A 14,891-nucleotide genomic window follows, 5' to 3' on the forward strand; every position below is an offset into this window, starting at 1 on the left:
AATGCCAGAAACCGGTCCCTGGAAGCTTGTTTCCTTTCCAGTAAAGAATTGGCTTGGTAGTTTGGTCTGCCCTGTTCCCATGATGCACTGGGCCAGGGACAGACTAATTTGCATATAGCCAGGTTCTGAACTGGGATGGTGCAGTGAGCTAAAAAACGGTGATGGATCAAGCCCTGATCTGTTGACTGGGTAGGAGTGTTCTGATTAACTCAGATACTCTGTCCATCACCACCCCCTTTTTGAATCGTTTTGGCCACCACAAGCGTGGAAGGGTATGCTCAGATGTGAGTCCCTTGCTCACTGCACCATCAGGATTCAAGCAAGCCGGGCCGAAGCGGCTGTAATGCCAGAAACCGGTCCCTGGAAGCTTGTTTCCTTTCCAGTAAAGAATTGGCTTGGTAGTTTGGTCTGCCCTGTTCCCATGATGCACTGGGCCAGGGACAGACTAATTTGCATATAGCCAGGTTCTGAACTGGGATGGTGCAGTGAGCTAAAAAACGGTGATGGATCAAGCCCTGATCTGTTGACTGGGTAGGAGTGTTCTGATTAACTCAGATACTCTGTCCATCACCACCCCCTTTTTGAATCGTTTTGGCCACCACAAGCGTGGAAGGGTATGCTCAGATGTGAGTCCCTTGCTCACTGCACCATCAGGATTCAAGCAAGCCGGGCCGAAGACGGCTGTAATGCCAGAAACCGGTCCCTGGAAGCTTGTTTCCTTTCCAGTAAAGAATTGGCTTGGTAGTTTGGTCTGCCCTGTTCCCATGATGCACTGGGCCAGGGACAGACTAATTTGCATATAGCCAGGTTCTGAACTGGGATGGTGCAGTGAGCTAAAAAACGGTGATGGATCAAGCCCTGATCTGTTGACTGGGTAGGAGTGTTCTGATTAACTCAGATACTCTGTCCATCACCACCCCCTTTTTGAATCACCTAAAAACCAAGCCCGCTGGACTGACTTCGAATCCTATGACGAAGACTCCATCTCCAAAATCCGCTCCACCTTAAACCCAAACAACCGTGTCAATGACCCGCTACCTCCCAACTGCCTCGCTGCTGCCTCCCAAGCCATCGTTCCTTGCTGAACTGCAATAATCAACGCCTCTCTCCAGCAGGGTTCGATTCAGAACTCCTTGAAAGCCGGCCAAGTCCTCCCTATCTTAAAAAATCCTTCACTGGACCCTGCCTCTCCTGACAATTTCATACCTATCTCCAATATCCCGCAATTAGCCAAAGTATTGGAGAAATGTGTACAACAGCAACTAAGCCACCACATCAACAACTTCCACCTACTCAATGACTTCCAATCTGGATTCAGACCAGGGCACAGCACTGAAACCACTATGCTCCACATTGTTGGCAATGCCCTCCAAACCCTAGACCAAGGCAAAACCTGCCTTCTAATACTCTTAGATCTATCCTCTGCCTTCGATATGGTCAACCATGACAAACTACTCGAGCGCCTTAAATTCAGAATAGGCTTGAATGGTGTGGTCCTAGAATGGTTCAGGTCCTTCCTCCATAACCGTTCTCAGAGATTCCTCATCAAGGGCAACCTATCAGCTCCCACCCCGGTCACGGTTGGAGTCCCCCAAGGCTCAACTCTGTCCCCCACCCTGTTTAATCTCTACTTAGAGCCACTCACCGAAGTTCTCCGTACCGCGAACATTTCTTACCATATGTACGCGGACGTTACCCAAATATACATCAATATCTCTTCGCTGGAGGAGATCCTCTCCCTGAATGAGACCCTGAAACTGACTGCCCAATGGCTAGCCGCTAACCAACTCAAATGCAACGCAAAGAAAACAGAATTTCTCCTAATCTCCCATTCAAAAGCCGACCCGGAGATGCAGAAGTGGATCAAAGCCATTACTGCACTAAACTGCCCGCCAACCATTGTGGACTCTGCCTAATCCCTGGGTATATTCCTTGTCTGTAACCTGAACATACAAGAACACATCAACTCGATGGCCAAAGCGGCCAGATTCCACCTGAGCTACCTATGGAATGCTCAATGCTCCTGACCTAAAAATGGCAGTTCAAGCACTAGTCCTCTCCAGACTGGAATACGGATGTTCCACCCTTACCGGTCTACGGAAGATCTCTTTAGTATCTCTAAAAGCCTGCCTCAAGGCGGCCGCCAGACTACTCACTGGCACCAGAAAATTCAACCACATCTCTCCACAAATGAAAGCGCTGAACTGGCTCCCTCTAGAACCAGAATCCAGTTGAAACTGGCATGCATTACACACAAGGCCCTATACACAAACTCCCCTGCCTATCTGGCACAGAAACTAGTGGTATCTGGAGGAAGCAGGAATTCCCGATCCGTCAGAAACCTCTTACTCTAACCTGCCTTTTTTTCAGAAAAAAATAACCTACGATAAGACGTTCAACGGGGCCGCACCAAGAATTTGGAACTCTTTCCCACCCGACATCAGAAGAATCCCTTTTCTCGCACGCTTCAAGAAGGAGGCCAAAACCTTCCTCATGGGTAAATTCCTCGCCTAATGCCTGGCCTCATCCACCACATTATGCCTGATGAATCTAAGACTATCGTTTCCGGATTAAGCTAATATGTAAGCCTCTGTTTTTACTGTCTCTAACTATGATTGTAATCGTTCACGTGTATCCCCTACCCCGCCAACCTTTTGTATAGTTTTGTATTTTTCGCATTTTTAAGTTTGTTTGTTGACCTTGTATACCATGTAAAGCGCTCTGATACCCTCACAGGTCAAGTTCGGGCTCTATAAAACGCTAAATAAATAAATAAATAAAAAATATCTGTCACCTTATAGCTAACCTCAACTACACTATGGCCATGGGTTGGAGATAAATAACCTAACCCCTGATATTTGGTTGATTACGGCTGGAGTCACAATTATTCAGGGCCCCAGGGAGGAAGGTAGGAGTAGGTAGCAGGGCTAATTAGGTGACAGTTGACAAATGGGGGATTGGCCACCACTCAGGAAGCTCACCCACATTATGCAGAGCAGAAGCAGGCAGAGGGCATAGTCGTTCAATCAAAGGATTTCACAATTGCCCTCCGCACCAGCTCAGTTCTGCAAAGCACATGTGGGGGTCATGAAGTCTCTTGATCCGCTTCAGATCACTCTCAGAAGCGTTCCTCAACCCACTCAAGTACGCTTACCACCCAGGCCTGCTCCAGGTAATACTATTCGGCAACACAAAGTCATTGGGACCGGGTGAGGAGAGGGGAGTTGATCCGCCGCACTGAGGGCACAAAAGGAACATTCGGTGAATGGAAGGTGAAGCAGGGGAGCCTCATGGAAGAATGAGGCACCCTGCCAGACACACGTTGATAAAAGTAGCACCCAGACAATCCGAGCACAATGGGACACAAATCTGCTCCTCAGTACCTCCCAGGAAATAAAGCACAACATCTGATACATGTGGATACAAGTCATACAGGCAGTTCCTGTCACACACAATGTAAAGACACAAACTCAGTACTACCCTGGAAATGAGGCACAATGTCTGGTTTGATTTGAGCCAAGTCGTACCAGAAAATTCACATTACACACAATGAAGAGTTGTAAATTCCATACCTCCCTGCAAATGAGGCACCACGTCTGGTGTGCATTGATACAGGTCACACCAGACACTACCGGTCACAAACAATGAAGAGTTGCAAATTCTGTGCCTCCCTGGAAATGAGGCACAATGCCTGGTTCACATTGAATCGGGTTGCAGCAGACAATTCTGGTCACACACACAGGTTCAAGTTTAGCACTGCCGCACGAGGTAGAATGAGGTGCTACCAATTATATGCCACCATTCCAAGGGTTACGACCTGTGAATTGGACACCACATGCAATGAGCATGCAGTAAGCGGGTCGCACGAGATAGCAGCGGCATGATCAACAAAGCAGGTCATGCGATGTCCCGCAACCAGTATAACCGCTGACCACTAACAAGAAGCTTATGTGTGTCGAGGTCCCCATGATGCAGGGGCTACATTTCATAGATGTGGGCAATGCTTTGGGGACTCTACACAAGGCAATCTGGTCTCCAGGCACAATACTTAGTTCTCTGCTCACGGCACGCTACCAGTTAGGATTCAGCAGACAATGTGGGCACTTAAAAGGGCAACGCTCTCAAAGATGTTACAGCAGATGATGTGAGTCTCTCATGGGAGGTCTTTGATGTCCCTGAGTCCTCCACAAGAGAACAGGGGGAAAGCTAACACTTCAGGGCACCACACAGCAGCAGGAAGTCAGCCCAGGCCTGCCTCTATTCAGGAAGAGTGCTGTAAAATCCAAAACGGTGCCCAAACCAGGTGATTTATAGAGTATTTATTGGCATAAATACAATGAAGTATCTTCTAAACAGACCCTGGGCCAACTGACTCAGAATGGAACATGAGTCATGTAGAACCCTAACCAATGGTTCTACTTGTCACCAATGGCCAGGATGCCACACATCCTCTTTCGTCAACACAAATATTGCAAGTTACATACTTATCAAAACAATAGCATGACACGTATTTAATTGAACAATATACAACATCAGTAGCACAATTAAATAACAGAAAAGATAAAAGATAAACACATATGCAACTGAAATCTTTGTAAAACATATACGATCCTAACAAAAATATCAAATTAAGACGAACAGGAATTATGCCATGACAATATCCTTACACCAAACTGGTTTGAATTTTAACCTTGAGGTGGCTTGATACTTGGTATCATTATGGTTTTGTTGATGTAGTGAAGTGTTATTTGCACCAGCAGACTTATCAAGGTTAAACCATAAACTCGCAGGCACCTTTACAACCTTGCTCAAACTCCACACATTCCCAACAGTTAGCTCAACAACTTGATGACCAACTCTGACCACTTTCATTGGCATAGAAAACTTAGATTCTCCAGCTTTTATTAATCTCCCCTTCTTCACTCGTACCCAATCACCAATATGAAATTGGGACAAAGTATCACCACACTTCAAAGATGACAGTTGCCTTTTATTTGATGGCCAACAACCCTCATCATTGAAAAGTTTGGCTTTGAATTTAGATTGGTGAACCTTACTTTTCATCTCCAACATCCATGATTGATTCAAATCACAAACAGCCTCCCTTCCCCTCATTTTCTCAAATGGAGACAGATCACCAACCACTCTAGGAGTAACCCTATAACTCCACACCAAATCTTTGAGGAACTGAGAACAATTTTTGCCAGAAGATAATGCCAATTGTACACCATCTTTCAGAACCCTTATCCACCTTTCAACAATTCCATTACTCTGTGGATAATATACTGATGTTCTCATGTGAGAAATTCCATGCTTAACCAGATAATTTTCCATTTGGGTGGATGTTAACTGAGTACCATTGTTGGTAACCAAACACTTGGGTAACCCCTCCTTATTACACACTTCAGTTAAGAATTGAATGATTGTGTGAGAATCAATATGATGCACTAACTTAATCTCTGGCCACTGAGATAATTGATCAATAAGAACAATTATATACATCGGACTCTTGGACAAACAAATCGGACCAGCTATGTCAAGAGAAAGTCTTTCCCAAACACACTCAGGCCTTGATACTGGAGTCTTTTCATATTTAACAACTCTTTGTGACTTATCACTCATAGCACAATTTATACACCATTTGATTTTTGACTCGATAAATCTATCAATGGCTGGCCACCAAAATTCAGATCTTAATCTGTTTTTCATGCTCGACATCCCAGGATGTCCTACGTGTGCTAAACACAATACTTGTTCCCGCAAATCCTTAGGCACTACTAATTGTACACCTCGAAATAACATGTCATCAATAACTGACAATTCATTGGCCACATACAAATAAGTCAATAACTCTTTATCTAAATCTTTTTTTAACGGCCATTGGGTTGAAATATATTTGATGACTTCTTGAATTTCCTCATCGGTTGCACAAGCATTTTTCCATTCATCTTGTTTGATACACCCATTAGATACAATACAAACAGATATAATTTTTTCAGTACTTTCATCAGGAATAAAAGATTCACAATCTTCCTTAACGGGTAAACGGGATAAACAGTCCGCTAAAACATGTTTGACCCCTGGAATGTACTCTACATTAAAATGGAAATCCTGTAGTTTGTACTGCCATCTGGCAATCCTTGGTGTGGCTTTCCCACAACCCTTTGTGGTAAATAACTCCACCAATGGACTATGATCTGTCCTAACCTTGAATGTTGTGCCATATACATACTTTTGGAAATACTCTATACCCCACCAGCATGCCAGAGTTTCCTTTTCAAGTGTAGAATACTTGACCTCAGCATCTCGTAGAGGTCTAGATGCAAATGCAATGGTAACTAATTTCCCCTTCTGATTTTGCATCAAAACTGCCCCAATACCAATATTACTGGCATCAGTAATGATGACAGAACTACAGCGAGTATCAAATGTTGCCAATGCAGAAGTAGAAGATAGTTCTCTTTTACGATTCAAAAATTCTGTAGCACAATTTTCACACCAAACAAATTTTTGATTTTTTTCCATTAAACACCTCATCTGACTGGTCTTATCCGAAAATAGAGGAATGAATTTGGCGTAATATTCAGCCAGACCCAAAAAGAATCTGAGCTGATCTTTAGTATGAGGCTCGGGAGCTTCTTGAATTGCTTTAATCAAATTTTGCTTGGGTGATATACCTTTGCCACTAATGGTATGACCTAAATAGTCAACCGAACTCCTTTCAAATTTGCATTTTTTTTAGTAAGAGTCATTCCACAGTTCCGCAATATGCTCAGTAGCTTACATAATGTTTCAGAATGGTCTTGCTTATTGTTTCCAAAAACCAAAATATCATCTTGGAAATACAATGTATTTTTGACATCTTTAAACAATTTGTGCATCACTCTTTGGAACACTGCTGAGGCTGAAATCAGGCCAAATTGCATTCTTTTGTACCTGAAAGCACCCTCAGAAGTAATAAAAGATGTGTATGGTTTACTATCTTCATGCAAAGCAATCTGGTGATAAGCATTAGATAGGTCCAGGGTCGAAAATACAGTAGCCCCTTTCAAAACTGAAAACATCTCATTTATATTGGGCAATGGATGCCGATCTACCCACACACACTCGTTCAAATCCCTCAAATCAATACATAATCTGATTTTTCCATTCGGTTTGTGCACGACAACTACCGGAGACAACCACTCGGATGACTCAAACTCTTCAATTATGTCCAAACTGCACAATCTATCCAATTCTTCTTTAACCGCTTGTCTCATAGCTAGAGGGACATTTCGAACCTTATGGACCTTGGTTGTGGTATTTTCCTTCAGAATAATCTTATGAACAAAATCTTTTAGTAAGCCCAATTTAGCTGCAAAAACCTCTGGATATAATTTCTCCCACTCAGTTACCTTATCATCTTAGACTTGAGCAATACAATCAGTGTAACCTAACACTTGTTTAGGATGGTAGGGATCTAAAGTGATGAGCAGATCCCTTTGTTGTGGCCACCCTAATAGACAGGAACCATCTTTGGCAACATACACATTAGCAGTTATAGTAATGCCTTTGAAATTAATTCTCGCAACAAAATATCCCAAAACATCAATGGGTCTTTTCGCATAACCAACCAGTTTTATATAAGAAGGCATTAATTTAATATTAGGAAATTTCTTGAGGTAATTATCACCAATTAAAGTGTGACGAGCATCAGAATCGGCCATCACTTCTATATCTATACCATCGACATTGATTATACAAAATGGGGAATTTCTTTTATTATCATTGACCTCATAAATGCAAAGCATGAGTTCCTCATCTAACGTCTGATTCTTGAGCTACTTCTCTGATTTGGGCAGGTTTATTGGAAAATCTATTCCTATTTTTACACATTCTGGAATAATGGCCTTTATTTCTGCAGTATCTGCACATCTGACCCACAGCAGGACAAGATTTATCATTAGCCAAATGGCCCAGTAATCCATATTTAAAACAAATATAATTGTTCTTTTTCATGTTTTGCATATTATACCTTGTGTTCTCTTTACTAGTAACAACTTATTTTGAAAATTTATCATCTACCTTCACATCACTCATTTTTTTTCTTACAACTTGTACTTCAGAAGTAGGTTTCGCAGCCAATTCCTGCATACTTAACTTAATTTCTTTGAATCTAAGTATATTCTAAACAGAGCCTGGGCCAACTGACTCAGAATGGAGCATGAGTCATGTAGAACCCTAACCAATGGTTCTACTTGTCACCAATGGCCAGGATGCCACAAGTGCACAGTCCCTTCCAATGGCAGCAGTCCTCCTTGTGCACAACAGATTCCTCTGGCTAGGTGCACCATGTAGTCCAGGATGTCTGTTCCTAAGTCTTCACAAGTATATCTATGCCCTGCCGAAGTATAGCACCAGTAGTTAATACTGTAGTGTGCCTTTGAAGATGGGGGTTGTTCAGAGGGTTTCCCTTTGAACCACTGATGTCTCCCCTAGAAGTGCAACTATGCAATGGCAGGCTTGATTCATGTTTGAAAGGCTATTCGGGTGGGTGGCACAACCAGTGCTGTCTCCCATTATTAGCCATTAAAGTACCTGACCTGGGTATGTGGAGTACCTTTTTACAGGGCACTTATTGGTACAACACCTAAACCAATCAAGTATGCACTCGGTCCTAGTAAGTATAGAAAGTAGGTGGGGCAGGGTGTGGGGGATTCCAACCGACGTTCACGAGGGAAAAATAATTATTTATTTATTTTCCCTCGTGGTCGTCTGTTGAATCACACCGAACCCGGCCCCACTGCTATTGCCTGCACGGGCCGCGGCTAGTAGGAAGGGTTCATGCACTTTCTCACTGCATTACAGTGGGAAAGTGCCCAGAGTTCCAAGGCCACGAAAAGAGATTCAGCAAAAACCAGGAGGGAAATAACCCCAAAAAGTTTGGGGATATTACCTAAGAAGAGCCATGTCCAACAGGGCTCCGAAAGCATATGCTAGTTAACAGACATGGAGCATGGGTACTCAGACAATGAGAAGGAGGCCATTGCAATCCATTTGGGCTGCAGACATTTTCACATACATCTGTATGGGCAGCTGTTTTTGGTGCACACTGACCAGAAACCACTTCTCCTCCTCCAAGCCACCTGTGAAAATTGAGACTACATGAGCACCAGTTTCCTGTGGAGTACCAGCCAGCTCAGAATCCTGCAGATTATCTCTCAAGCCATGTGTGGCCTGCAATCATCCAAGAAGAGTTGGGGTGGAGGAAGTAGAGGGGTACAGAAAATTGGTAATTGAAAGGTCAAAACCTTTACCAATCTTGCTAAAGGACTTTGTGGAAGCCACTAAGCTGGATGGGTGTCTTCTTCAGCTGGCTTTCTCTGCATTAAACAAGGGTAACAGGACACAATTGCTATCCCATCAGACTACTGAGGCAAGACAAACACTACTTTTGCTCTATCACGAATGGCATGAGCTAGCTTCCACCCCTGAAGTCTGCCTACTGAGAGGGCCCCAGTTGGCAAAACCTGGGCGTTTGACACAGTGTGTTATTGACCTGGCCCATGCAGCCCATCAAAGGATTGTCAACAACAAAGTCCAGACTCAGATGTAAAGTTTGGTACCCGGGGCTGGATGAACTAGTTGAATACACAGTGCAATCTTGTCTGTTGTGTCAGGCTGATTGCCCCCAAGCACATCAGCACCTATCATCACGGAAGGCATTACTCCACAGCCGTGGCACTGAGCCAATACGGATTTTGTGAGTCTGCCGGATGGCAGCAACATGCTGGTACTTATCGATCACTTTCCTAAGTATCCTGAGGTGTAAATTATGATAGCAAGTCAAACAGTGGTCCATTTTGAGAAGGTTTTGACATACGATGTGTTACTGAAAGAGTCTCAAGCCGGAAATTTGCGGAGTACCTTCAGTCCAGGGGTATCACTCATCGGCGTATCACTACTTGATGGCCCAAGCTAATGGAGAAACCAAGCACTTCATGAGAATTCTTAAGCGAACTCTAAATAAGGTAATATGGATAGTACTAGCTGAGAAACTGAACATGGATTGTGCCCTGTAATCATTTCTACGAGTATGGTGACTCACACAGCGTGCCAGGGGATCCTCTAGGCGAAGGCCTCACAAGTGCAGAGGTCACCGCACACCTTGCACCACGCTACAAGGCTACAGCCACCATGCATGGAACTGTCCATTTGTTTAGGATTACTAGACAAGCACCAGCTCAGGCTGCATTGGCCACTACAGCAGCATCTCCTAAACTGTTTCACTCAGATTTAATCAATGGAGATTCGGATACGAGACAACATGAATGCCTTGCTCGGCAGACACTGTGGTGCACAATACTTATCACACAAAAAGAGAATATAACCAGGGTTGAAAGACTTGAACCACATGTGAGAACTAACGCATATGAATTATAGAAACAGTAATACATACCGTACCTATCAGACAAGTATCCATTCAGAATGGCCCCCACCATGACTCCGATGAAGAAGAAGGTGGATGAAGCCTTACTGAGCCACTTCTGCTCGCACACGAGGTCCCACTGAAAGAGAGAGGCAGAGGCCAGTGTTAGAGTCACTGATCACAGACAATGTATCTTCTCTACTTAGGGGCATATTATCAAGAAAAGGCGTAAAAATTATCACAGTTTTAGCGGCAGGAAACTACGAATTCCAATAGAAGCCCATGTTCTGGTGTGAACATGGGCTTCTATTGGAATTCTCAAGAGCACATTATAAAGCCCCTTATCGCCGTTCTTGATAATATGCCCCTACGTTTGTTCCAAGAGCTCCTAATACCCATTGCTTCGATAGGGCTCTCACTCATGAGATCATGCACTGGTCTTAATATGGTGTATCCAAAAAACAACTTTTTATGATGGGTCATCCACGAACCCATTGGCCCACGTCCCACACATGTATATAGATAAAGAAGAGCCACAGTCCTGTGCCACATTTTTACACTTTGACTACATTTATCAAATTTAGAGGTAAGCACACCTGATGTTGCCCATCATATCTGTCCACTGTCTTCCTACAGTGTCTAGATGGACCCATGAGAACCCTAGGCATCATCTACTCCCATCAAACAACAAAACATCTTGACCCTAATTTTAAAATAGAGTACTTGACCATTTCACATCCTACGGGTACGAATGTGAAAACACGATCATATATTGAAATGTACTGCAGGGTTATTATCTGATTTATATCCTCATGTTGCATTGTGTAACCATATATTTTATATTAAATATTACATTTTATAACTAAATATGGTTGTGAAGTGTCCTTTAGCCTTGATTATGCTTGCATGCCCAGGAATTTTTTTTGAGTTTGACAATCACCTCTTCCTCCAGTCTCAGGGTATGTCTATGGGGAGTACATTTGCACCCAGTGTGGCATGCCTTTACATGGCTACCTTCGAACAAGAGGTGATACTGCACACCAGTAACCCCTATGGCAACAACCTGAGACTGTGGAAGAGGTACATCGACAACATTCTCGTCTTTTGGAAAGATGATTTACCAACTTGTATCCAATTCTGTGAATGGGGCACTCGTACAGCGTGGAATGTTGACTGTTTATTTTCCCGCAAAAGCCGCTAACGGTTTACGAGTTTAATTACGGGGTGAGCTTTGCTGCATACTCCCGCGGTGCAACCGCCATTACTACGGTCCCTACCCTACTGTTCTTACAAGCCCACGGGGACTGCGGGGAGTTGTATTTTGACTGCCTGGAGACTCTAATTATTTTAAGACGCTGGCGTCATTGACACCGCCCAGTCCCCGCGGTTCTCTGCTTGGAATTAGGAACGAGTAAGGCGCCACGAGGTTGTTATTGCATCAGTCCCACTTGGTGATTTTAAACCACGTGTGTACCAAACATTGCATACTTTACACATACGTGTCTGCCTATCTGGTTGACTGAATCAGTCTAGACTTTTCCTATTCTTTCAGTGACACCACTGGTTGAGTGTCTTTTATCATCTGCATCAGATGAGGCCAGACTTCACACAAATTTAGGTGAGCCATTACAACACGCTTGTACCCTGGTGCAGCATTATTTATCCATGGTGTTGCATTTGTTTTCCTGGTTTTCTTGTGGCAGCCTTGTGGTTATCAAGTAGTCACTGATTGTTATGTTACCCCCCAGATACACAGTGCGTTTTAATTTCCGAATGTATGTAATACGCACAATGTCTCATGACCTGTACTATACTAATTCAAGACAGCGTTGCCCTTTCACTGTTTATTTTTATTACAGGTGGTCTTAATTCCCTAGGAGGACGTCCCTAGGCGAGTAACAGTGGTAGGTAGCATCCTTACCACACTTGTATGTAGATAGGTTGTTTTTTCACAATCGGTTTTACTCACGGTCCTGAAGAATCGCCACTGATCATTTATTGACAACTTTTAGACGAGAAACATGTCGACCATCTGGGAGTAGAATAGGTATTTTTGTTGGATAGAACACAAAACACACTACTCCTCCCACAGTATTTTATTTAGGTGAGGTACCTGGTAGAATAAAGTTTTCAAGAGGAATCCTTAACCTATTTTAAACCACACTACACACATCTACATTGGACTAGGCCCCCTCACACCCATGCACCCTTACGGCAAGGACCAAAAGATCTCCGTCAAAGAGCCCCTTTAAGGGTGCCCGTTGGGCATTGCAGCGTCGACCCAACAAGGAGAAGGCTCGTATGATGAAGCATGACACCTAGCTTGCTGGGTGTGTGAGAGCCCTAGTTCCGAGAGGAGGAATTCCCCTCCCCTCCCCCCACTGACTCCCATTTTAATTGTCGTGCCAGACATTTCTAGCCTCGGCCCCCTGTTGGTGACGAATATTTCACCTAGGAACTGCGTACTCTTCTTTGTTTCACTGCATGCCCAGGAGCCCTTTTATTCAGAGTAGTGAATTTGCAAAGCACACCGTGTTTCAAGTGTAGGCCACTGAGGGTTGGTGTTAAGAGAGTAATTGTACTTGTGATCGATAACTTCTTCTCAAGGCTGTCTCACACTTTCTCCTCTATACGTTTCTAAGTTCCAATCCTGTCACCTGCTCATTAGATATGATTTTGCTGAAACATTTTCTGACATAATTAGCTAACATAGACATTTATTGAGAGAAAACATTATTACATTGTTCTAAATGGTAAACAGTGTTTACAACGCAACTTTTACCACGCACTACCTTTACCACGCAACTTTTACAACGCAAGTCGTTACAACGACTTGCGCTGGGGGGCGCTGTAGGATAGAGAATAGTTTAATTTACTATCCAAATCTTCCCTACTATCCACGGGGACTGGAGTTGGAATAGTAAATTAAACTATTCACTATCCAGCGCCCCCAACGCAAGTCGTAGTAACGACTTGCGTTGCAAAAGTTGCGTGGTAAAGGCATGCGTTGTAAAAGCATGCGTACTAACGACATCCATCCATTCTAAATTGCATATAATTTATCATTTGGCTCCATCTGACCATCATCTACTGTGAGTTCCATTGAAGTGACAATTGTCTATTGAATATTTGCTTTGCTGCATGCTGTGTTTACATGCTGAATAGTGTTGTGGGCTTTCCAATGTGTTGTGTTGTATTTATAACATGGCTGGCTATATGCATTTGGTGATACCCAACAATATCCCCAGGCCCTGGTAAAGTTATCCATTACTTCATTTTTAAATAATTCTCCATCTAAATTGTTTATGATTCCTCCTAAAAAAGCTCAAATAGTCTTCCTGTCTGATATGCAGATTTTACTGTATTCCCCTTCGGGAAACAGCGTTTACAACGCAACTTTTACAACGCAGTACCTTTACCACGCAACTTTTACAACGCAAGTCGTTACAACGACTTGCGTTGGAGGGCGCTCTAGGATAGGGAATAGTTAATTTACTATCCAAAACCTTCCCTACTATCCACGGGGACTGGAGTTGGAATAGTAAATTAAACCATTCACTATCCAGCACCCCCGAACGCAAGTCGTTGTAATGACTTGCATTGTGAAAGTTGCGTAGTAAAGGCATGCGTTGTAAAAGCATGCGTTGTAAAACATACATCCTTTTTTCTTCTGGGTGAGAAAGTGGTGATGTGTGTAGATCACAGTGCTGCGTATATTGAGTCTTTGACTCAGCTCTATAGGTTTTTATCCACACCCACAGGTGACACAAGTGAACTCAGTTCAATGCGCCAATGCTTTAATGTGAAAGAAAGGGTTTTGCAGTCTGGCGGGACCCCATCCAAAATACAGTTGAAGTGTATTCAGTGCTTTTGGGTTACTAACAGGTAGCCATGGTAATCAAAACAATTGTTTGTTAATGTTTTACACACTCCAAACCACCAGAAAAAGAATCTGCATTTCAACATATTTATTTTAAAATTGTTATTATAAAATGCCAGGATCTAGTGCACACAATATTTGTAATACCATAGAATATAAGAATTAAAAGCAGCCAAGCTTTCCAATAACCGTGAAACCAGGGAAAATTGTAACATCACAATTTATAGCCCTTAACACCCTGACTGTGCTATCTCTAAGCACAATCCTAGTTCTAGCACATGAATACATATTAGCCTGTGTGTCAGAGGTGTTGCACATACCTGGATAACATGATTTGTTGTCTGTTTGAAGTAGCTTGCAAGTTATTTTGAGTACAAGAGCTAGGAGATTGCATCTGTGCGAGTACACAATACTGGCACCAGTTAGTAAAGTAAGAATGGAATACTTTGCCGCCCCTCAGAGTAAATTGTAAATTGATACTTGTATAGCGCACTACTCACCCGCAAGGGTCTCAAGGCGCTTGTACGAATACCGCTGTGGAACCCATCCTGGCTTTCCCTGTGAGGTGTCCACTCCTGGGCAACCCCAGGGTGGAGGCCAGGC

The 14,891-nt window shown here is 43.3% G+C and overlaps 1 protein-coding gene across 1 annotated transcript in view; it reads right to left on the reverse strand.

The window, feature by feature from the left end:
• Positions 1 to 14,891, reverse strand: part of LOC144766764 (solute carrier family 22 member 7-like) — a 383,697-nt gene that overhangs the window by 342,596 nt on the left and 26,210 nt on the right. Inside the window, exon 2 of the mRNA XM_078650508.1 lies at positions 10,444 to 10,547. Coding sequence (XP_078506634.1) covers positions 10,444 to 10,547 — 104 coding nt within the window. The remainder of the gene's footprint in view (positions 1 to 10,443; positions 10,548 to 14,891) is intronic.

This window comes from Lissotriton helveticus, chromosome 1_1 (assembly GCF_964261635.1).
Source record: "Lissotriton helveticus chromosome 1_1, aLisHel1.1, whole genome shotgun sequence".
In the NCBI taxonomy this organism is placed as follows: domain Eukaryota; kingdom Metazoa; phylum Chordata; class Amphibia; order Caudata; family Salamandridae; genus Lissotriton; species Lissotriton helveticus.